Raw genomic sequence first — 25,711 nt, forward strand, 5'->3', positions numbered from 1 at the left:
GTCCATTTTGTCAAAAATTGTCTATTTTCTAATTCATTTATCATGTGATAGTCTATATCTCAATCACATATCTATTCGGAGTTTATCTTGGTATATAATGTAAAACATTGGTCTGATCCAAATTTCTATAAAACCAGTCCAGTTTTCCCAGCAATTTTTGTCAAATAGTAAGTTGTATTCATACAGTTCCTGTGTGTGTCTTAGTGGCTAGACTCCCAAGGAGTTTATACATTCTGTAGTTATTTTACATTAGACTTTAAAAAAATATCTCTTATGTTTTGTTGATAACATCAAGAAATGTTGTTGATTTTGTGCAATACATCATTTTTTAAAATTATTACATTAATCACTTTATTTATTTATTTGTTGCACTGTTGTTATGCCATGCAACTTTGCTGAAGTTCTTATTGTTTTGCTTATTGTTAATTTCTCACCTGGCTACTTTCCTAGACTACATCATTTCCAGAAACTCATCATTCTACAAGAAGAAATCAACTCTGAAACTCACTGTTCCTCAGCACCTCCCCCCATGAGGTCCTTTTCTTCCTCTGGTTGGAGAGGGTAAACATCTGGGAGCGTTTCTCTGATTCTTTGCTGAACTGACTTTTCTCCAGAGTTCTCATTTAAAATATCATTTTGAAACTCTTGCTTCATTTTTTTTTTGAGGAATACTAGGTAACTTTGTGGTTACACTGTATTTTTCTTGAGGCTCTGCTTATAGATATTTTTGAATCATCTTCTTTAGGTTTAAAGAAATGTCTTCCTCACATCAAAAACTAGACACTTCTTGCCTGTTAAGATATAGTCAATTTCTTTATTTCTTTTTATTTTTAAAAAAATGTATTTTGGTACTTCCCACGACTAGCACCTCTCCACTCTTCTTGAATGTATGCATGAAGAGTATACATGAGACATTAAAAAAAACATACATCAGAAGGGGACACAGATAAGGACAGTTTTGTTACTATCGTGTTATATTTAGTATGCACTTTTAAAAAATCCAAACTCTATGTAACCTAAGTTCACAATTTCATTTACAATCTTTTATTTCTGTTCTTTGTATATTGAAATATTCATGTTTGTTAATATCATAATAAAAAGGAAAATTTTAAGTGAAAAAATGTATTCATGATACACAGACATTAAGCTGCTGTAGAGTCTTCAAGTCTTTGGCTCCTTGCAGTTCTTAGTCCTAATCTTTTCCAACATATTTTTTGCTAGTCTCTCCTATGCCCACCTTTGCATTTGTACCGACAAATTTCAGGATCACTGAATTCTTTCTTTGTAGATTTTTTCTATCTCCCTATCCTTTCCAACAGATGCTGGCAGACAATCTTTAAATAATTTACAGTGGTCTTTTTGCAAATGCTCATCATGAGCACTGCTATGTGAGATAACCAAGAATCCCAAGAAAGGATGTTTCTTGTTGCTTTGGGATAAACAATTAAACAAATTCAGCCAAATCCTTTATTTCCCTCTCCAAAGAAAACCTGTGAATCATCCTTATAGTTGTACATTCCTTCTGTTGTCTGGTTTTATTTATAGAACAAATGTCAATGAAATGATTTATTTTCTCCAAGTATCATCTCTACTCAATGTTAACTAGACAAGGATTTCATATTTAGAGTCACAACAGTTAGGTAATCTTTTAATATATATATATAGTAAAACTGTGTAATTCTTAACACCCTTCTTACTCTGTTTTGTCACCTTCCCTCAAAAGGAGACTACACAGGACTATTTTTCTTTGTTTTATATGTTGCCCTGGCTGAAAAAACTGATCACCTAGTGGCTAACCTATTGGTGATGACTGATCATCTCTGCACAAAACTATGCTGTTCCTCAGAAATTAGTCTGCTGTTGGGACTGTACTTAAAGCCTTTCCTGGATGAAAGAACCTGTCAGTTTTTACTTCAACACACTAATGAGGGATCTGACAACTTCTGTTAAGAGGTATTGAATAGAAGGAAGAAATCAAGGTGGATTAAATTTGAGAAAGGATCCATGTTCTCAGTGATCCCAAAATCCTCACCTCTACAAAAAGATTATCTTTTCATTACAAATGGCTTCCCAGAGATATTACATAGCTATAAATCATAAAAATACCATTAGAATTAAAATGAGAAACAACCAAAATGACAATGGAAAAAATGCAAGCATGGTGAGTATAAAAAACAGCAGGAACATGTACCTAAGCAACTTATATACAAAAGTGGAAAAACATTAACACTTATGTGGCCATTTCACTGCTAGACATTTACCCAGCAGAGGTCAAAGATGGGAAGTAATGTTTCATATATACCAAAATATTCATTGCACATTTTTTTGTTACCAAATAAGTAGAAACAAAGTTTGGCGCCCAAAGCCTGGGGATGGCTAGATAAACTGTGATATGTGAAGGTAATGGAATATTTATTATGGCTTAAGAATTGAATTCTGGAAAAGGGATGTGAAAATGCATGTGAACTGAAATAGAAGGAAGTAAGCAGAACTAGATAAACATGATATACAACCTAACATTTTAATGTAGAGAAAAAAAACATAAGAAATTGGTTTGCTGTATACCCATGATAATTTTGGCTCTTGAGGAGAAATAAGTAAATAAATCTCCTGTTTTTCACTGAGAAGATAGGGGTATTATGAATGTGAGATGTGCTTTCAGATGTGGTTTCTAAACTAGTAGTTATAGTGGTATTTTTCACTGAGTTTTAATTCTGAAAAACTGATAAACAGTATCTAGTATATATAATGATGCCAATAGTCAAAACATTTTATTAAATTATATTTCCTAGTAAAATAGCTCATGTTACTAAGTCTTGTAAAAGAATTGATCCTAATTGTTTCAGGAGAATTCTCAAATTTGTGCATGACTAATGTAAATATATATATATAAATGTGTGTGTATGTATAAATGTATATGTATGCATAGACACACACACACACACACACACACACACACACACACATATAGGGGAAAGAGAAAGAGAATAGAGGCCTAGAGTGATGAAATGACTTGTCCAAAGTAACACACTAATTGGATTGTTGTCCTTTGTTTTCAAAGAGACTTAAAAGACATCACTATGTTGCAGTCAAGGTACAGTGTGTACGACCATGGCTGATCAGATTAATACAAGCTCAGAAGGCAATACCATAGGTCGGGCACAAACAGTTCATATGAACATCTGGAGTGGAGATGTCTCTAAATTTGTGCATCTCATGTTTCTTTTGATCAACTGTAATTCTGCTTCGTTCATAGAGCACGGTGCGCCTTCTTTGCTGTGGGTATACCATGCCGGGCAGTCCTCTACCGGCATCTCCCGTGTCACACAACTGATTCCTCAGTTCTTTAGAGAAACCTTTAGAAGGTCCTTGAATAACTTCTGACCACCATGCAAGCACTTGCCTTGTGTGAGTTCTCCATAAAATAGTCTTTTAGGCAAATATACGTTTGGCATTGGAACAAGACCAGGTGATCAGAGTTGATCCATTATCCAGAACCTGGGCAAGCATGTCGTCATGACACTCATGTATAATACCAATGAACTTCTCTGCAAAACCAACTTTTGCCATGATTGTCCACAAGTCATCAAAACTGACAGTATCAAAGGCCTTGGTCAGGTGGATGGATGATGTGTACAGAACTCTGTTCTACTCCTGGCATTTCTCCTAGAGTTGTTGGGCAGCAAACACCATGTTGACAATCCCTTGGTCCTTTCTGAAGCCATACTGGCTCTCAGGTAAACGATCATTGTCTAGGGGAAGGAGAACTCTGCCAAGTGACTAAGAGAGCAACCACCCTATGATTGTCACAGGACGCCCTATTTCCCTTTCCTTATAGACATGGCCAATGGAGGGGGCATCCTTGAACTCTTTGGGGAATAACCTCCTCTTGCCATATAACCCAGAAAATTTCCATCAGGTTTTATATGAGCAGTGGACCCCCTACCTTGTAAACCTCAGCTGGTATAGAATTCACACCAAGTACTTTGCCACACAGGAGAAGCCTGATGGTATTCCAAACCTCTTCTGTTGGAATTTTTAGTAGAGAGAGATTGACTTCAATCTGAGATATATGGTCAGTAGCTTCAGCATTGACTGATGATGGTCTGTTGACAACACTATGGAAGTGTTCAGCTCTTCTCTCCAGGATCATGTCCCCATCATTAATGAATGTGCCTCCATCAGCAATGAGTAGCTGAGCTGCACCATAGGTATTTGGTCTATAAACAGTCTTCAGGGCATCATAAAAGCACTTTGGATTGTTATTATCAGTGAAGAACTGATCTTTTTTTACTGAGTCAAGAATCCTGCATCTCTCCAAGCTTCCCTTGAACTTTACTTTTGGAGTTAAATGCTGCTTCCTTAGAGAAAATGAACTATCCTACTGGTAAAGTCTGAGTAGTTCGTGTCTTTTGTTTAGCAAAATAATTGTGAATGTTCTGGGGCAGCTAGGTGGCGCAGTGGATAAAGCACTGGCCCTGGATTCAGGAGTAGCTGAGTTCAAATCTGGCCTCAGACACTTGACACTTACTAGCTGTGTGACCCTGGGCAAGTCACTTAACCCCCATTGCCCCACCAAAAAACAAAAAACAAACAAAAAATTGTGAGTGTTCTGACCCACATGAGTAAATCCAATGCTGTACATCAAATCTCTGAAAGCTACCCACTCCTTTTGTGCTCCATTGTTGTCAACCGTGTGTTGGCTCAGCTTTTCCTCCAAGTTAGCAATGAACTGTTCCTGCTAGGAGCTCTTTAGTCTGCAGACATTAAGTTTTCTGGTGGTTTCCTTGCTTAGAGGCTGCTGCTTTTGTTGAAGGTGAATATTTAGCTTGGAGAGGATAAGTCTATGATCCAGATTGGGCCAGCACTCTGCACCCATATTGCCTTATTTACTTTCATACCTTGTCTGTCTCTTCTTTTTACAATGACATTGTCTATTAAATGTCAATGTTTGCTACCAGGGTGCATCCATGAAGTTTTATTGCCTTTGAGTAAATGGAAGACAGTGTTGATGATGAAAAAGTCATGAGACACACAAGTCTTCAGGTGGAAGTGATCACTGCTGTTGCTGTTTCCAACTCCATTCTTTCCAAGGAATCCCTGCCATGTCTGGTAGTCTGTGGCCATTCTGGTATTAAAGTCACCCAGAATTATAAGCTTGTTCTCTTTCAGCACATTGATGATGAAGGTCTGCAAGTTTTCATGAAATTTTTCTTTGGCCTCATCAGGGTTTGTCATGGTGGGTGCATACACCCTGATGATGGTGGCAGGGCGCTTTCTTGCAAGTGGCAATGGCATTGTCATGAGTTGGTTGGTTCACCCCTTTTGGTAGGTATACAACCTTGTTGACTAGATTGGTTTTGATTGCACTTCCCATCATTGCAGCCACTCCAGAAACACGTGTAGCCTGCCCCAACTTCAGGAAGCTGGCCTTCATTTGCCAGCCTTGTTTCACTCGGGGCTGCTATTTGGGTGTGATCCCTGTGGAACTCTCTGGCAACAAGGGCCATTTGTCTATCAGGCCTGCTGGATTTCCTGTTGTCCACATTCCATGTAGTGAATCACCTTTGTCCAAGTTTCTGCACGTTTTCTGTGTTAAGAGCACAGGGTGGGATCCCCATCTACGGTGGTAAGCAGGCCAGGGCTGGGTAAAGTAGAGAGTTTGTAGGGCACTTCTTCATTCCAGGAGGTGAGCAGTGAAGACCTTAAGAAGGGCTGCTCAGGTACTCGGGAGACTGCTGAATCTCACTGCTGTGCTGTGGCACAGGCTGCCTGTGTGCAGTTGTGACCACAGCAAGCAGTGTATCCAAAGCTGCTGCTTCATCACTAGCCGATTGCCTCAGGACTCTGTAAATAGGGTCGGGGTGATGTCTTCATTTACTCATAAATTGGATTTAAGGGGCAGAGCCACACAAAACTGTCAGCCTCACTCTCTCTTCCAGTCTAGGGACAAGTGGCAAGACCAAAGTCATGACAACTGTGGTGATGGTTCAGTGTGCAATGGATGACATCTCTGATGTCTGACTGAGCTCCAAGTGCTCCCACAGCCCCTGCTTCATCTGTCTTCATGGCTATTGGAACAAGTGGTTCTCATTGGCCCATTCTACCAGGGGAAGTCTTTATATGCTTGGGGCAAATATCCCCCAACTCACCAAAGGGTCTGAGACCCTCAGTTACCCTCAATCCATCTGCTGAAATAGTTTACCAGGGTGTGGTAAACCCCTACAGCTTCTTGGAGCTACAGGTGAGAATTTGGTACATTAGGTGGACACCAAAGGTGGAAAGCAGCCCTCACACAAGAGGTATTAGTCTTCCCTGAATACACCCTTCACCCCAAGGTAAGGTAAAGTCAGAGGTAAGGACTGGGACCCAGCTCTCCTAATTTCCGGGCCAATGCTCTTTTTATTGAAATTATTCTGAGGGGGCAGCTAGGTGGTGCAGTGGATAGAGCACCGGCCCTGGAGTCAGGAGTACCTGAGTTCAAATCCAGCCTCAACACTTAACACACACTTACTAGCTGTGTGACCCTGGGAAAGTCACTTAACCCCAATTGCCTCACTTAAAAAAAAAACAAAATGAAATTATTCTGTCATCCCTAGACATAGGTGGAACTGATTCACTTTATAGTGTTTCCATACATGCTTAACAAAAAACTGTATTACCAACATTATTATTATTATTATTATTATTCAGTATTCAAAGTTACAAACTTACTTTGTGAACAATCCTCAGATTCACATTTTTGTTTACAACCAAATCCCTACATTTTAAGACACTAAACAATATTTTGATGTTTTCCTTTCATATTAATCTACATTTTGCTGCTGAATACAACTACAAACTAATTTTAATTAAAATAAGAAAAGTATATTATTTTAAATTAAGACTTTAAAAATCACAGTCAACTGCTCCTTGTCTTTTGACACATGCATTAATCTTCTCCATGAAAAAATTTTCTGAACATTTGGATGTACAAAGTATTTTAAAATATATTTGTGGTTTACACTTGCTGCCTTTACTTACTCATCAATCATACAGTAATCAATTCCATGTAATATGCCTTTCATCCCCCAATTCTCTTTAAACTACTCTCTACAGGGGGCAGCTAGGTGGCGCAGTGGATAGAGCACCAGCCCTGGAGTCGGGAGGACCTGAGTTCAAATCCAGCCTCAGACACTTAACACTTACTAGCTGTGTGACCCTGGGCAAGTCACTTAACCCCAATTGCCTCACAAAACAAAACAAAAAAGAAATGAAAGAGATTTTATAGGGGCAGCTAGGTGGTGAAGTGGATAGAGCACTGGCCCTGGAGTCAGGAGGACCTGAGTTCAAATCTGGCCTCAGACACTTAACACTTACTAGGTGTGTGACCCTGGGCAAGTCACTTAACCCCCACTGCCTCACCAAAAAAAAACAAACAAACCATAAACTACTCTCTACAAAGTCATCAGAGTAGCCTCATTATTATCCAATCCAATGACCTTGTTTCTGTGTTTTTAACTTTTTAGCAGCACTGGATGCTGCTGACTTCCTCATATCCCAAGACACTGCAATCTTAATTCTCCTACCTCCACTCCTTTTGTGTCCTTTGTTATCTCTTCTTCCTCTTCCTATTCCTTAAACTTAGGTGTCCCCAATGTTATGTCCTTGGCCCTCTTCACTAAAGGAAAGAGCACAGCGAGAGAGCTTATTCATTCCTGTGGCTTCAATTTTCACTTCTGTGAAAATAACCCTAACTCATTCCTAGAGCATCGGTCTCGTTTTGTAGCAATTGGATTCAACCTCTTCATTTTTACATTATGAGGAAAATGATGCCCAGATTGCTAAGGATTTATCCATGGTAACAAGTTGGCAAAGCCAGGATACAAATTCAAGCCTTCTAACTTGAAATCCAGTGCTTCTTCCACTATATCATATTGCTACATGTCTATCTGACCATTAGAACCTCAAACTGAACACAGTTTAGTCTCCAAAAAACTTGTCCCTTGCCCAAACTTCTTTATTTTGGTGGATAATGCTGCTATCCTCTCATCTGCTCAGGATTATAATCTATGACTCACCTTTGACTCTTTCTTCAAACCAGTCCCCCATTTCTGATCAATTGTCAAGTACTGTCCACTTCACCACCACAGTATTTCCTATTCTGTCCCTTCCTTTATAATACAACTACAAACACGTTCTTAAATAAATCCTCTGCACAGCTTTCTAATAAATACTTATAACACACATCCCTATTACATCACTATTAAAAAAAGATCCAGTGGCTCCCTATTGCTTATCAAAAAAAGAATAAACTTCTCAAAGCCTTCTTCAATCTCTCTCTCTTTTCTAGCCACTTTACACATGTCTCCAACCTATGCCTTCTCCCTTCCCAACTCTCTCAGTTAAGGCCATAACTTCAGACCTTACTGAGAAAATGGAGACCATTCACCATGAGCTCTCCTTTCCACTGTTCTCCTCTTCAAAACTCCCTGATACCAGCCACAATTCTCTCCTGCTTTAATTCTAGTCTCCGATAAAGAGGTTGCTAAGGATAACACTCTATAAGTTTACCTGATCCCATCTCCTCCTGTCTCTGCCAACAGAGTCCCTAAAATGGTTCCCACTCTCTCTCTAATCCTTAGTTTCTTCCTATCTACTATTTTCTTCTCTGTTGCCTAAAAGAAAGCCCAAGGGGCAGCTAGATGGTGCAGTGGATAGAGCACCGGCCCTGGAGTCAGGAGTACCTGAGTTCAAAACTGGCCTCAGACACTTAACACTTACTAGTTGTGTGACCCTGGGCAAGTCACTTAACCCAATTGCCTCACTAAAGAAAAAAAAAGAAAACCCAAGTAGCCCCAACCCTTTAAAAAAAAATCACCAGACCCTACCATCCCCCCTCAAGCACTCTCTTTTTCCTTTCTCAGATTCACAGAAATAGTTGTTTACACTTTAGCCTTCAATTCCTCTCCTCTCACTCTCTTCTTAACTCTCTAAGTCTGGCTTCTGACCTTATCATTCAATTGAAACTGCTCTCTCCAAAGTTACCAATATCCTTTTAATTGCCAAATCCAAAGGTTTTTCTTATTCGTCATTGTTGAACTCTCTACAGCCTTTGACCCTGTCAAACCACCCTCTTCTTTCATGATACTTATGTTGTCTCTACATTTTCATGACACTACTCTCTCCTGGTTCTCCTCATATCTATCTGACCACTCCTTTGATGGATCATCATTCAGGGCATGCCTGATAACCAGTGGATGTCTCACAGGGCTCTCTCCTCAGCCCTCTTCTCTTTCTAGACGACTTCATTTGGTGATCTCATCAGTTCCCTTGGAATCAATAATCATCTCCATGCAGATGATTCTCACTTTATCTATCCCTAATGTCTTTGCTGAACTCCAGTCCCATATCTTCAACAGATTGTCCTTTAGACATATTAAAATCAACGTATCTAAAACTGAACTCGTTATCTTTCTCCTCCCAGTTTTCCTTCTTCTGAACTTTCCTATTACTGTCAAGGGCACCATTATCCTGTCAGTGTCCTCTAGGCTTGCAACCTAAATGCCATCCTTAACTGCTTATGCTGGTGTAGGCCCTCATCACCTCTTGCCAGAAATACTGCAATAACTTGGTAGATGCTCTCCCTGCCACAAGTCTCTCCCCACTCCACTTAGCTATCAAAGTGATTTTGCTAAAGTGCAGGTCATCACCTCTACTCAGTAAATACCAGTGGCTCCCTATCATTTCCACAATCAAAGATAAAATCCCTTGTTTGGCATTCAAAGCTTTTCATAGCCAGTTTCCCGCCTTCTCTCCCTTCCTCTCCCTTCCATCTTCCTATGCTTCTCCTTCTTCCCCCTCCACATACTCTTTGATCTGGTGACATGAATGGCTTCCCTGCTGTTCCTCAACAAAGTGCTCCATCTTTCAGTTCTGGATAGTTTTACAGGCTATCCCTCATGCACAGAATATTCTCCCTAACCATCTCCACCTCCTGGATTCTCTGGCTTCTTTCAAGTCCCAGATAAAACCCCACTTTCTACAGAAAGCCTTTCTGAAACCCTCTTAATTCTGATGGCTTTCCTCTTGGACTATTTCCTATTCATCTTGGATATAGCTTTTTCGTACACTGTGGTTTACATGTCGTCTCCTCCACTGGACTATGAGCTCCTCAAGGTGAGGGACTGTTTTTTACTTTATGCATCCCGAGCACTTAGTACAGTGCTTGGCAAATAGTAAGCACTTAATGTTTATTAACAGACATAAGCAGTGTGAGGGAAAAGATCATTTCATTTGTTATCTTTGTATTGTAAGGGCCTAGAAGTGTCTGGCAAATACTAGATACCTAATAAATGCTTACTGATTGATATTCCGAATGAACTTCCTTACCCATTAACCCACATTTCATTCCCTTCCTCCTTTCAGAACTTAACTCAGGTACCATATCTTTCATAAAGACCTGCCCTGAGGCCCTCCTTACTCTTTTACAAATTATTGATACAATAATACTTGCTAAATTTTTGAATTATAGCATCTAGCACCCTGTGGCTGAATTATAAAAGGTTCTCAGTAATTATCTTACTGAAAGCAAACACCAATGAAAACAACTCTGAGGTAGTCAAAGATGAAAAAAGACAGGAACAATCAATATTGGAGGGTTTATGGGAAGACAGGTACACTGATGTCTGGTGGGGAACTGTTAAGTCATACAACTGTTCTGGATTCCAATTTGGAGTTAGGCAGGAAAAAAGTAACCAAACTGTACATACACTACTTGATCTAGCAATTTCATTACTGGATTTCCTAGACCCTAAGGAACTCAAAGATAGAAATAAAGATCCAGCATATGACAAAAAATTTATACCAGCCCTTTTTATGATAGCAAAGAACTGTAAACAAAAGGGGGTATTGATAACTTAGGGATTATTTGAAAAAAACTACAGTATATGAATGTAATAGAATGTTATTTTCAGTAATAAAGGATTTCTATAAACTCATGTAGATCAAAACAAGCAGAATATTTGGAACTGCAACAATGTAAATGAGAAGATCACTAAAAGGAAATTGGATTCAGAGCAATGGAAAAATCAGCAAAGGTCCTAAAGAAGAGATAACAAAAGGCAGAAAGGCAAGGGACAACTAGGAAAAAATATTGTACACACTGTCAGATAAGGTTACTGTATTAGCTGTTTTTGATTACATGTTTTTGTGTCTTGTAAAGGAGGGCTTAATCTTAGGTTGAGAAAATGAAATGACTGTGATGTAAAGACAAAAAGGAATCAGTAAAACATTACTAAATGTACTTTTCTATAGCAAGAGATCATATTTCATGACCTACAGATTATGTTTTTGACTTCTGAAATTTCTCAGATTCATCTTGCATTTCTGAAAGTTTACGAACTAAAATTAAGCCAACTCAACTTTCTAACTGATGAAAGAATGACAAATTTAGGGGAGTACAAATGCATACATGTGAGCCAGTTTGGAAAAAATTGTGTCACCTAATATCTAGATATAATCTCGGGGCAGCTAGATGGCGCAGTGAATAGAGCACCGGCCCTGGATTCAGGAGGTCCTGAGTTCAAATCCGGCCTCAGACACTTAACACGTACTAGCTGTGTGACCCTGGAAAAGTCACTTAATCCCAATTGCCTCACTAAAAAAAAAAAAAAAGATATAATCTCTTTTAATAACTCATCTGGGTGCTTAATACTGTTTTTATTCCAGTAAAGTTGGCTATTCTGTTTTCTGTGATTTCTTTGCTCTATTAACCATACCACCTTCAGACACCTAAAAAAACCCATTACTACTATCTTGGCACTTTGTTTTGTTATTTAAAGCTGTAGCTAGTCCTCAAATAGATTTTGCTTTAAATCTTGCTGTAGCTGGATGGGTTTGGACCTGTATAATGGGAAGAAGTTCTAACATCTTCTCCAGATAAGTTTAACTATTCTCATAGTTCCTGTTAGTTTTTGAGTTCTTTGAGGGTAGGTCTCATTCCTGATACAACTCGATATTTTTAACAAGGATTACCTAATCTGTGCTTTTCACATTGTAGGTATTTACTGAAAAATTTTTTGTTGGTGTTGAGTCATTGCAGTTGTGTCTATGACTCTTCATAACCAGAGATGAATAAAGTGTTTATAAAAAACAATCCATACAAGAATCATAGGGTTGTAGCCTTAGAGTTAGAAGAAACCTTAGAGGCTACTGAGTCCAACTTCCTCATATTACAAATAAAGAAAAGAAGGCCCAAACAAGTAAAGTGACTTACCCAGGGCTACTTTGCTAATAATGGTCTGAGATGAGATTGAAACCAAGGGTTATTGTGATTCCAGTGTCCTATTTGCTACCCCATGCTCCTCTCAAAGATGTTTTGGAGGCAGTTGTAGACATTTAGTATTAAAGCAACCTTACATATTTTACTAGACTTGAGTTTCACAGTATAACAAACACCACTGCTATAATTCATGTTTATGTACTGCTTTAATGTTTATAAAATGCTTTCCTTACCACTCTGTGAGATAGTACAACTATTGTACAACTATTATTTCCTTCTGTAAAGTGGGGAAACTGAGGCTCAGAAAACACAAAACTACTTGCCCAGTGTTACATATGAACTGTAAGTAAAAGAAATGGGACTTCAAATTCAGCTCCTCTGATTCCAAACCCAGTCCTCTTTCTATAACACACTCTAACTCTTAGTCAAGACAATTCTTTGTTATGAAGAAAAGGATAAAGATGACGCAGTGGATAGAGCACCAGCCCTGGAGTCAGGAATACCTGAGTTCAAATCTGACCTCAGACACTTGACACTTACTAGCTGTGCGACCCTGGGCAAGTCACTTAACCCCAATTGCCTCGAAAAAAGAAAAGGATAAATTCAATAATAATCAGTTTAAAATGCAAGAAATGTATAACAAATTTTTAAGTTGTCTATACCAACTGATTTACAATAATGTTTGAATTTTTTTTTTCTTTTCTTTTTTTTTTTGGTGAGGCAATTGGGGTTAAGTGACTTGCCCAGGGTCACACAACTAGTAAGTGTTAAGTGTCTGAGGTCGGATTTGAACTCAGGTCCTCCTGAATCCAGGGCCGGTGCTCTATCCACTGCGCCACCTGGCTGCCCCATGTTTGAATTCTTAAAGGGATGAACCTGTAGCCATGAAGAAAACTCAACTACTTGGCACAGCTCATTCTCTTTCTCAAAGATTAAATATGGTGGAAGGATTTTGTTTGGAGGTAAAAGTAGCAGGGAAGTAGACTTTTCATTTCATTAACATAGGGAACTCTCATTGAGAAAACTCTTTCAATAGAGATTAGTAATTGCCCTGCAAATTATAGTCATGGAGACTTGCCTGAAGTACCAGGAAGTTATATGAATTGTCCAGGGTCACATTACCAGTTATGTATCAGAGAAAGTACCTGAATCCAAGTTTTCCTTCTATCCACTGCACCAGGCTGCCTCACTGAACCTTTTTATATTTATCCACGGACAACACTTTTTCCCATACGGAAAAATCATCATTTTCCATTAAAAAAAAAGTCTTAGAAACAGAAATCTAATGCTGCTCCTTCAAAAATTTAGCCACCTAAATTAGAAGCAGATGAAATATGGACAATTTTTTTTAATGGACAAAATTTTTTAAAAAATGTTCTAGTTAAATGACACCTTGGATTTTATCCTCTTTGCACACTACTTCTAAAGAACAAAATGCCTGAATTGCCTTTTCTGTAAAGGGAGTTTTGACAAAGTTCTCTTTTATGTTGTGATAGCCCCATCTGCTGGAACTTGCGGGTTTTTTTGCCACAACTATCAGCATAAAGAATTAGCTAGACCAAAGATGATGCATGTTACCCACTTCCTGACTGGAAAGTGATGGACTCAAGATGAAAAATGAGGCATATATTGTTGGACATAATCAACGTGGGAATTTTTTTTTATTAACTATGTTTACATTACAAATTGTTGTTGTTTTAATGGAGGGTAGAAACTGAAGACTTAATACTTGAAAAAATAAAATTAATTATTGTTAAAAAGTTACTTTCATTTAAGTTTATAAGAAATGACACATGAAGGCATTCACATTTTTTCCATTAAGTTTAGAGGATGTCAAGGTATTTTTAGCTGGTGTTCTATTAGCAAAGTGGAACAATTCAGTAGGACTGACATGCCCTATAAATGATGAAAAATTAAAACTCAATTAACTACACAATAGCTACCCTGAATTTTTGACAGTTGTTAATCCTGACACCCCCAACACTCTACCTTTAAAAGAAATAGTTTTTAAAAAAAGGAAAATTTAAAAATTAGTAAAACCACAAGAAAAAACTACAAGGTAGCTTCAGAAGTCAATCCCATTTGGCTCAAACCTTCAGGTAAAATATTCACTTTTGATTACACTGTTAAATAATCATACTTTTTTTTTCTTGAAGGATCAGCATATTTTGCTTATCAAGAAAACACTAAATTTCCTATAAGATTTTCATTAAAAGGATACTCTGGGGGGAAATTAGGTGGTACAGTGGATAAAGCACCGCCCTGGATTCAGGAGGACCTGAGTTCAAATCTGGCCTCAGACACTTGACACTTACTAGCTGTGTGACCCTGAGCAAGTCACTTAACCCTCACTGCCCCGCTCAAAAGAAAATAAAAAAGGATACTGGGACTAATAGGTAAATAGGGAACTGAACTATCCAGAAATTCCATTCTTTTATCATTCTAAATAACTGATTTATTATAGAAATGTATTTTGGTACTTAAGCATCACTAAAACTTCTAAGAAAGAAACAATAAATTTTAACAGCGATTGAACTATGCCAGAACAAAAAAGTCATTTGCTTCTAAGGATAAATATCAATATGTGCCAATATGTGTGTCTATTTTTTTTTTAAAGGGAGAAATATTTTCTCTATATATCTTTGTGCAACTCCTAGGTAGGTAAAAGTATGCCAAACTTGGAGTCAGGAAAATCTGAATTCCAATCCTGCTTCAGACATTTACTAGATGTTGTGACCCTCAAAAGTCACTTTTAACCTCTCTCAGCCTCACTTTCGTTAACTGTAAAAAATAGGGATAATTTTAACACCTACTTATCAGGGTTATTGTGAAAATAATCAAATCAATTGTTAGCCTAAATCATAACCTGAACTGATGATCACCCATCTCCTAACAGAAAGGTGATGTACTCAAGATATGGAGTAAGGCATATATTTCTGGACACAACCAATGTGGCAGTGTGTTAATATCAGTATAGAACTGTGCGAACCATAAAATCTTATAAATTTTTGCTATTATATGCACAATATATTTTAATATTAATCGCTCCTCTGATTTACTACCTATAGTAAACTAGAAATTTCATCAATCTAAAAAATAGTATATTTGTCAATTAACTGTGTGTCTCTGCCACACTGCTAAAGTTTACTAGAAAAACATACATAAAGCTATCTATCTTTATATCTGGACAAACTATAGCCAAACAAAAAATCTCAGAAACAAACTTTCCTCATGTATTTGCTATTCTACATCTTGAAAGGGAACATTATGATATCAGACCTTCTCCGTGTGTGTGTGTGTGTGTGTGTGTGTGTGCACACCACATGTAAATTTTTAAAAAAGAAGCAAAACATCTCTCCAGCCCATGCAAGTCAGTTTGTGTATATCAAGACATTTAAGATAAACTGAAGATTCAAACAAAGACTTAGATCTAATAAGGATGTACAACACATCATCCTTTTTATCCATAAGTATGACCTCATTTAATCTAGACTTTGATATTTTTTTTGTGGACTTTGATCAAGGAACAAAATGTTCCAGGTAAGTAAATATTCTACATAACTGAAACATACCTTTTTAAACATCGATACTTTTAAAACCTAAATTTTTTTTTAAAGGAAATTTTTTAAAGGAATATTATTTCTTGCCATCTTTAAGCTGAACAGGTTATTTCATCTTTTCTGGATTCAGGCTCATCATGATAAACATGAAGTATCACATTGTGCTATTAAAGAGTCATATACTCAGGAGTTACTGAGGTATGTTGCTTTGTTTTGCTCCCATACAGACTGATGCTTTGCGAATAAGTTTTTTTTTTGTTTGTTTTTTTAATGTCCTCCCTTCAAACTGTTGTCTCCACTTCTCATTGTACCCAGTCTGTCTGCTGCTAGCAGCATTCTCACTCCTTTTCTATGTTGCTACTTCTAATATGATGTGAGCTGGGAACCAGATAATTAAGTTTGTAAGAACTATATGTTAAGTAAGAGTTAATTCTGAACGAGGGCATGAGGGCCTCTTCTAGAGATGACAATGGACTGTACTAATAGCACAAGGGCTCTGTGTGAGCTATTTGGGCTCCTCAGAGAATTTTCTTGTTTCTAGGCTCATGGCTATGATCCAGAAGGCTGAGATTGCTAGACATCTGACCTCAGTATCAATATGAAATTACTATGGGGCAGCTAGGTGGCGCAATGGATAAGGCACTAGCCTTGGATTCAGGAGGACCTGAGTTCAAACCCAGCCTCAGACACTTACTAGCTGTGTGACCCTGGGCAAGTCACTTAAACCCCATTGCCCTGCAAAAATAAAATAAAATAAAAATAATATGAAATTACTATGCGTATGTATGTATCTTAGCACATAATTTTGCAGAAGACAGTAACTAGTTCTAATTCTCTTAGAATATAATCTGATTTAGCTGCCTTGGAAACTGTGAAGCTTCACATGATTTACATTTAATTGATAGTGTGACAAGTAAAACTGTATGTGGTGGCTCTATTACTGTCCCAAGTATAGGGGAAAATTAACTGAGGTTTCTAATATATTTGTTACTTATAAATTAGAAGCTTTAGCACCAGTTTTGGGCATTAAACATTTATTAAAGCATACCAAGTATTAGTCAAAAGAGAACACCTGGCTCAGAAAGCTAAGAAGCCTATCTAGACACCACCTTGGAGTCTCAGGCCAAAAAGAGGAAGTTCCTGTGCCTGTGAGAGTGGAAGCTACCTCTGGGTCAGGACAAGAGGAGGCCTCTACACACTGCTCCAAGCTAATTGGCTAGCATCACCCAAATCCATTGGTTCACTGGACTTGAAGGCAGTCTATGAGCAGAACGTGCCAAGGTCAGAGAACCCACCCCCTGAGCCAGGCTCTCAATAGTTAAGACCTAAAATATGTCCAAAGTCACCTATAGTTACCAGCTCCCCATTCATCTTCCCCCATTTTTCCATTTCTTATACTTTAGACTATCATCCAAAACTATGCATTCTTTGGTTTTCAGAATAATAAAGTGAAGAAATGCAGTTTTGCCTATAAAGAATTTAAGGCAGCGGTGGGGGGTGGAGGTGTGGGGGCAGCTAGGTGGCATAGTGTTTATGATAAAGCACCATCCCTGGATTCAGGAGGACCTGAGTTCAAATCTGGCCTCAGACACTTGACACTTATTAGTTGTGTGACCCTGGGCAAGTTATTTAACCTTCACTGCCCTGGAAAAAAAAAAAGGAAGAAGAATTTAAGGGTTTGAGGAAAGATAAAAAGTCTAGTCTTTAACTAGGCTTGTCTGACTAGTCTCTCTGCCTCTTTGAACTTCCCAAATTTTAAGGAATGATGCACAAGTGACTTGATGATGACAATAATAGCTAGCATTTATGTAGTGTATTAGCACTTTACAAATATTATCACACAAAGGGTCACACAGTTAAGCTAGTTAAATGTCTGGAGTAGGATCTGAACTCAGGTCTTCCTGACTGCAGGTTCAGCATTCTATCCAAAGAGCCACCAGCTGCCTTTAGATGCAAACTCTGCACAAGTACATGGGGAGGCACAGTGGAATAGAAAGAATAAGTAATATTTGAAGATGCCTAGGTGTGAATTTGGGCCCTGCTGTTGACCAGCTATGGGACCATGGGCAAGTCATATTACTTCTCAGGCCTTAATTCCATCATCTATGAAATGGTAAAGCTGCACAAGATAGTTGGTGAGGCCACTGTCCAGCTTGACCTTTTACAGTTCTGAGAGCATCAGGCCAAACAAGGTCAAACTGATTATCATTCCCAGCCATTCTCTATCTCTGACAATGGCATTAAATGAAAGGTTTATGGCTCTAATTATCACTAATTGGTTTTTTGCAAATATTTCAGGTGAAATTACATTGCAAATGGTCCACTTATTTCTATAATAATAACAGAATAAATGGGAACTTCAATCCTAGACAGAAAAAAATTGAAACTACATCAGTTTAATAGCTTTACAGAGAAGTGAAATTGTAAGAGAGCACTGTGGAGAGCAAGCCAAGTAAAGCTGCCTGGGTAAACCAACAAAGCTGAAGCAGAGACCTGAAACTCTGAGCTGGAGAGATTCCCGAGTCTTGTAATTAGGACTAGCAAAGAAGTACCACCAGTACACAGTACTAGGTGCCAGGACAGAAGTCAAGATTTTATCTGGATGGTGATGTGTGGGAAAGTAGAGGATGGGAACTGGGGGGGGGGGGGGAATGTAGATATGAATGGGGTTTTTTGATGGGTATTTGCGAAGACTAAGTTGGGCAGCAACTCTAGAGAAATACTAAAATCCTCTATTATTTACCTAGAGATAAAGACTCTTGGTTAAGTTTAGACAGTGATTCTTTTTTTGTTTGTTTGTTTGTTTTTTTTTGTTTTTGTTTTTAGTGAGGCATTTGGGGCTAAGTGACTTGCCCAGGGTCACACAGCTAGTAAGTGTCAAGTGTCTCAGGCCGGATTTGAACTCAGGTACTCCTGAATCCAGGGCCGGTGCTCTATCCACTGTGCCACCTAGCTGCCCCAGTGATTCTTTTTTAAAAAAAAATTGGGAAAGGTACAACCAAACTTCACAAAGGAAACAAAGCCTTAGAGTAAAAGGAGGAGGAAACTGATGAGAACTGTTAACTTAGGGGTTCAGGAATTGACCTGCTTGTTCCCAATCCCTGATGCTTTCATAAAACTGGATAGATGGGGAATTGAATGGGATAATGAGTTTAAATATGTATAAATTGGACTGAAACTTTTTTTGGGGGGGGGTGAGTCAATTGGGGTTAAGTGACTTGCCCAGGGTCACCCAGCTAGTGAGTGTTAAATGTCTGAGGCCAGATTTGAACTCAGGTACTCCTGACTCCAGGGCCAGTACTCTATCCACTGCACCGCCTAGCTGCCCCTGGACTGAAACTTTTAAACCTCATTTCTTCTCCTTTATTTTCTTTTTTTTTTTTGGTGGGACAATGAGGATTAAGTGACTTGCCCAGGGTCACACAGCTACTAAGTGTCAAGTGTCTGAAGCCGGATTTGAACTCAGGTACTCCTGAATCCAGGACCGGTACTTTATCCACTGCGCCACCTAGCTGCCCCCTTTATTTTCCAGAAGCAGATAGTGGAGAAATTTCATTAATAATTTGCTGTCGGAGCATCTAGATGGCTCAGTGGATAGAGCACTGGCCCTGGAGTCAGGAGTTCCTGAGTTCAAATCTGGCCTCAGACATTTAACACTCACTAGCTGGGTGACCCTGGGCAAGTCACTTAACCCCAACTGCCTCACTAAAAATCAATCAATCAATCAATCAATCAAAATTTGCTGTTGTAAATGCAACTACTACTGATAAAGACCCTTTGAAAACTTAAAATCTCTCTGTGATAAATTTAGGCCAACAATCATTTATTAAGCACCTCCTATATGTCAGACATATGCTAAGCTTTGGGGATTCAAAGAGAGGCAAAACAAAGTCCTTGCTCTCAAGAAACTTACAGGCTCGTCTTGGAGACCACATGCAACAAATATGTACAAGCAAGACAGATACAGGGAAAATGGGAGATAATCCAAAAGGTAAGGCAAGAAGATCAAGGAGGACTAGGAAAGGTTTCTTGTAGAGGGCAAGCCTTTAGCGAAAACTTGAAGGAAGCCAGAAATTCAAGATGAGAAGAGAGAGAATAAGGACAACCAGTGAATAACAGAAGTGAAGAATAAAGATTCAAATTGGGAACTTGGGTTGAAGTTGGGCTCATCTTTGGGGAAGAACAATTGCCAAATTACTTGAATTGGGATAACTTTGTGAATGTAGCATCTCCTTATATCATCTTCAAATGTTAAAAGAATGCTTCTTCAACTTCCCTTTAGTCATTAAAGATCGATTAACCATAGATCAATATATCTTTTCTTTGAACCTACCTTAGCCTGTACAAACATCTTGTCATTACAGAGGACATATTTGCTAACAGCTACTTAAGACAAGACTTATTTGTCCTAAAAATAGCTGTTTCAAGGAATGCCTCTTAGATTTCAATTTATTATAACAAACACATTAAACTCCTACTACGTATGCTATTTAGACAGATATGTCACAGGCTATGCTTTCTAGGAACATAATTTAATGAGAGGGGCAAATACACAAATTGCAATAATATAAAGGAGAGTGTGATAGTCCAAAGGAAAAGTTCAGGCAATATTCTAGGGCAAATCTGAGGAGAGAGATCACTTTTATCTTAAGGTGTCAGAGAATACTTCACAGAGAAGGTAGCATCTAATTTGAGCCTTGGAGTTCAGTAGTGAGAATGTAGTGAACAAGTCCACATTTGCCCTATCAAAATTTTATGTACTTTAAATAAGATTCTATGACTAGAACACACATAGGTAGTGATTTTTTAAATTTTGTTATAATTTTAGGCTTAAATATAACAATTATATAACATCATGTATGTTTTATATAACTGCATATGGAAAATAAATACCTTTTCTTCATTGGTTATAAAGCAATCTGGATCTTTCCTTTTCTTTTTCCCTTTTTTATCTTTATTTTGTTGTGTGGTGGCAGTCTGGTAGGGCTGCAAATCTACTCGGGAATGAAACTGATATCTACCACTTTCCACATCACAGTAATAATAAATTCCAGTAGAAGGATCATAATAGAGTTGATTTTCCTTTCAAAGGAGACAAGAAAACAATGAGGTGTGTTAATGCAAAAAGCTAAAACTCTAATTCAAGGAACATTAAGATTAACATAAATACATAACATAAAAACATGCCCAATACTGTAAATCTTCATAGTTTTCTGAAATACTCTATATTATTAAATATGCTTTAAATTTCATAGGCTATGCATGTCTCCTTTCATTAACAATCCATGGGAAACTGAAACCATATAAAAGGTGGCCAGTAAATAAAAAAGCTACACTTTGTAATAATTTTACAATTCAAGATAAATTAACACCCCACCCCCACCCCAAAGCTGAACATATGATTTCCAATTCTATAATTGGGTTACTCCATCCAATCACTTAAAAACTGCCCGGTTAAAAAAAAAAAAAAGAAAAAGAAAAAGGGGGCAGCTAGGTGGCGCAGTGGATAAAGCACCAGCCCTGGATTCAGGAGTACCTGAGTTCAAATCCACCCTCAGACAACACTTGACACTTACTAGCTGTGTGACCTTGGGCAAGTCACTTAACCCCCATTGCCCCGACAAAAAAAACCAAACAAACAAAAAAACAAAAAACCCTGCCTGGTACAAGCTCTAAAAGCCTCAGCTTCAAATAATATGAATATATCCTTAATTGTAAAAAAAGTTTTAATGTACTTAGCAGATAATGACAAAATGAAAAATGTCAAACTCTCCAGTAATTAAATAACCCAAGACATGGATGAACAATAGTCTTGAAAGAACTCAATTTTTTTATAGTGAAAGCATTTCAAAACTGTGCTTATACTTACCAAGTAGCAACACAAAAATGAGTTTTGACAGATTATGGTTTAAAAGTAGAAAAATACAAGTGTAAGATCTTTAGCATTGATTTAGACACATGTATACTGCCCCCAGAGCTAAACTACTAAAGGAAAATAAGACCAGATTGAAAATTTTACAGTTAATTTGTAGTATGAAACCATACAAATGAGTCCCTCTAAGCACTAATTTGCTGCATATTCAAGATTAAGATTGATTCTCAGCAATATGACTCAGTCAAAAAACTCAGTCCAATTCTGATTTACCCTTGATCACACAATCATTTGAAGGAAATTAGTATTTTCCTTCGTTCTCTGCTAAAAGTCTGTTAGTAAAAGGCAACAACTTGTCATTCAATCTAATGTATATTTTCTTATTGAGTTACTTTTACATATTGAGTAATAAATTAATGATATCTAAACCAAATAAACATTATTAAAAATTAGACTGTTTGAAACTGAAGAAATGTTTTCATTTTTTCTATTAATAGTTCAATGTAACAACACTCTAATGACACATCTTTATTACACTTAGCATTTGTCTAACACATTCACAAAATACTGAATTTCTTCACCATATTTCCTTTGCATTTTTATGGGGAAACAGGGAAGTTAAAATCTGATGTCTGTACAGTTCCTGGCTTGGGTGAAACAAACCAAAAATTCTATCTTATTACTGATACCATATTTCTTCCTGTAGAGCCTGGGAAATGGAAATACTCTCTACTTGGTAAAGCTATAACTCGAATACAGTATCAACTAAATAAAATAGTGCTGAGTCCCCAGTTCTGCACTGGCTACTTGCTGAATCAAATGACTTCAAAGTAATATGCCTGTTTGAATGTTGGAATTTTTATGAGTAACTGACTCTTTTAAAAATAATTTTCAGTTCTCTTATAGCTGATGTTATTAAAAGTTGCAGAAGGTTTTTCTCTTCTTAATGTATACATTTTCAGTTTTCTTTTTTAAAAAGATTTCAGTATTCCCTAGTGGCTTTTCTATGGGTAACTAAAGTGAATAAAAATAGCCCATGACTCAAGCTACTCCAGTTTTGCTGTCATATTCATACGACCTTCTCAACTTGGCATTTATAAATGTAAGTATTTTCCTTTCTACTTACCAACAAAGTCAGGAATAATTGCTAATATAATCAGAAACTTAGAATAGTGACAGTGTAAATGGTATAAATATCACCTCCATTTTACAGATTAAAAAAACCAAGCCTCAGAGAAAATGACAGGACTTACCTGAGGTCAATGCTAGTAAACATCAATGCTAGTTCTATATTCATTTCCCCTTGTTAACTGAAAAACCCTGTATAGCCCTAAACAAGAATATGGAAAACTGAGAAAGCCCTGTAGTCATGACTGAAGAGCTTTATTTAATTTTATTTAGTTTTTTTGCAGGGCAATGAGGGTTAAGTGACTTGCCCAGGGTCACACAGCTATTAAGTGTCAAGTGTCTGAGGCCAAATTTGAACTCAGGTCCTCCTGAATCCAAGGCCAGTGCTTTATTCACTGTGCCACCTAGCTGCCCCCACTTTATTTCATTTTAAAAGAATATCTCAACTTAAATATTATAATGGAACTAATAGTCTTATTAGAGAATTTATTCAAGAATTAGAAAAGAAGTGCCATAAAGAGAGGCAAACACAAAGGAAGACATCATTTTCATAAGCATCAATTTGTGGGCATGCTATCCAATCATAAGCTCTCACAGGTCCTACACCAAGGTAAGAAGGCATTAAGTATAGACCCAGTGACAGGTTTTCATTCAAACACCAGACAACACATGGCGAGATGTCTAACAAAACTTGGCTACTGAGGTAAGAAAGGCATATCTGTATCAGTAGAAGAAATGCCCACACTGATAAAATTATAGTTCTTTTGAAATAAGCATTATCAGTATAACTAATAACTATGCAATGGGATGGACCAACTGGATCACAGTGCTCAGACATTCGTGGTCACTCAGGTCAATTTTCTTTGGTACATCGACCAGGTTAATTGTAGCCAAGCTTGCTTGCACTGGCGCTCTCTCTCTCTCTCTCTCTCTCTTTAGCCAGCATGAATACCTTACATATCAGCCTAGAGAAGGCTGAATTTTCAAGGTTCACTCAGGCTCCCCCTTTTGACTCAAAACTCTGTTTAGCCTCCCTACCTTACAATGCATATCCCACCCAGAAAAGTTAAATTTTTTGTGCTCATATCATTAGAATTTAACTACAAGCTCCCAAATGTCTAAGAGAAACAAAGCCAACATTTTTTCCTTATACTTCCTATATTAAAATAATTTGTATTGCATCCAAAATGTGACTGATAAAGTCCAAGTGCCAGGCATCAAAACTGGGACCTAAAAATTTTACTTTATATGTGTTTAAACAGAACTTTAAATTGTGAGGACATTAAATAATCCCTTTTGCTCCAATTTATTTTGACATTTAGATGAAAGATTGTGAATGACTGAAAAGAAAGCATTCTACTTAGAATCCTAAATACGAGAATTAAAAATATTTGTTTTTTCCAACATTTTTCATGATAACATTTACTCCTTATGGATAATTCATTCTTGGAGTCAAATCCTGTTTGCAACATCAGAAATAGAAAATGATGTCATTATAATGGTGAAATATAAGAAATCAGGCCAGGGATCTCTTTAAATACAATGTAATTGGCTTTAGTATGACACTCTAGTAAATAAGAGTAATGAAGGATAATGTGGAATTTGCAACAGTTCTAACATAATACTCTTCCTAAAATTTGAATGTTTTAAAATTTATAAATTTAAGCAAGTGGACAGTGATACCTGAATGAATGACTCCTCTGGGAATATAAAGCTCCTTTATAAGCTCCTATATAGGCTGTGTTCAAAAACAAAACAAAAACCTTCATAAATCATGTGAAGTAGTGTTCATCTAAATTAAATTACATTGTTCAATGGCAATGTTCCAGCTAAGATGCATCAATGTGCAGACATTAATAGACAAAAATAATTTCAAGTATAACTTCTACTTGGCTGATTTTTGGCTAAAGCTGGTCTTTCAGTTTCCTGGTCTCTGCATTCTGTGCCCTTTTCTCCCTTTGTGTAAAACCTTACCACTACTGAATGCTCTATAGTGCTTCTCATCCTCATTAAGACAGGAAAAAGACTTAATGTCTTATCATTTATACTTGATGACTGCTAATATTCTGAATTTCAGTCAATTACCTCAGACATTTACATTTCATATATATTATTTATAATTGTGAAATGAAAGGTTTTGTCAAGCAGCTGAGAGATATATGTTTTAAGGTCAAGGTTTCCCCTGAAATTGCTCTATACTGATCATCAGGTATATTGTAATGGAAGTAAATCATAGGGCAGCTAGATGGCGCAGTGGATAAAGCACCAGCTCTGGATTCAGGAGGACCTGAGTTCAAATCCAGCCTCAGACACTTGACACTTACTAGCTGTGTGACCCTGGGCAAGTCACTTAACCCCCATTGCCCCACCAAAAAACAAACAAAAAAAGCAAATCATAGAATTTTAGAGCTGGTGAGAAAGTTTTTAAAAAATCTCCAATCTCTTCATTTTACTGATAAAGAAAGTGAAGCATAAAGGTGTGATCTATAGTCCTGTAGCTAGTTAATAGCTACTTAGTAGCTAAGTAGGGTCTACTTGATTTAAGCAGCAGTAGGGAGAGTGTCTAGAAGGGACTATCCAAGAACTCTTTTGCTGTTAGCTTCCCTATTCCCTATTCTACTAGAATGATAAGGGATGAGCTTGATTATAGCTGCAGGAAACCTATTTCTGAAATCTTTCAAATACAGAGAAAAGTTTCATCCATGGTTCCTTCAACCAGGATCCTATGATTATGTATTTATAGTTGAAGGGGCAGCTAGATGGCCCAGTGGATAGAGCACTGGCCTTGGAGTCAGGAGGACCAGAATTCAAATCCGGCCTCAGACACTTGACACTTACTAGCTGTGTGACCCTGGGCAAGTCACTTAACCCCAATTGCCTCACCGAAAA

The 25,711-nt window shown here is 37.6% G+C and overlaps 1 protein-coding gene across 2 annotated transcripts in view; it reads right to left on the reverse strand.

The window, feature by feature from the left end:
* Positions 1 to 25,711, reverse strand: part of AGGF1 (angiogenic factor with G-patch and FHA domains 1) — a 65,760-nt gene that overhangs the window by 31,048 nt on the left and 9,001 nt on the right. For both annotated transcript variants that reach the window (XM_043977735.1, XM_043977734.1), the window contains exon 5: positions 20,716 to 20,904. In XM_043977735.1, the coding sequence (XP_043833670.1) occupies positions 20,716 to 20,904 (189 nt within the window). The remainder of the gene's footprint in view (positions 1 to 20,715; positions 20,905 to 25,711) is intronic.

Source organism: Dromiciops gliroides, chromosome 1, assembly GCF_019393635.1.
Source record: "Dromiciops gliroides isolate mDroGli1 chromosome 1, mDroGli1.pri, whole genome shotgun sequence".
Classification (NCBI taxonomy): Eukaryota; Metazoa; Chordata; class Mammalia; order Microbiotheria; family Microbiotheriidae; genus Dromiciops; species Dromiciops gliroides.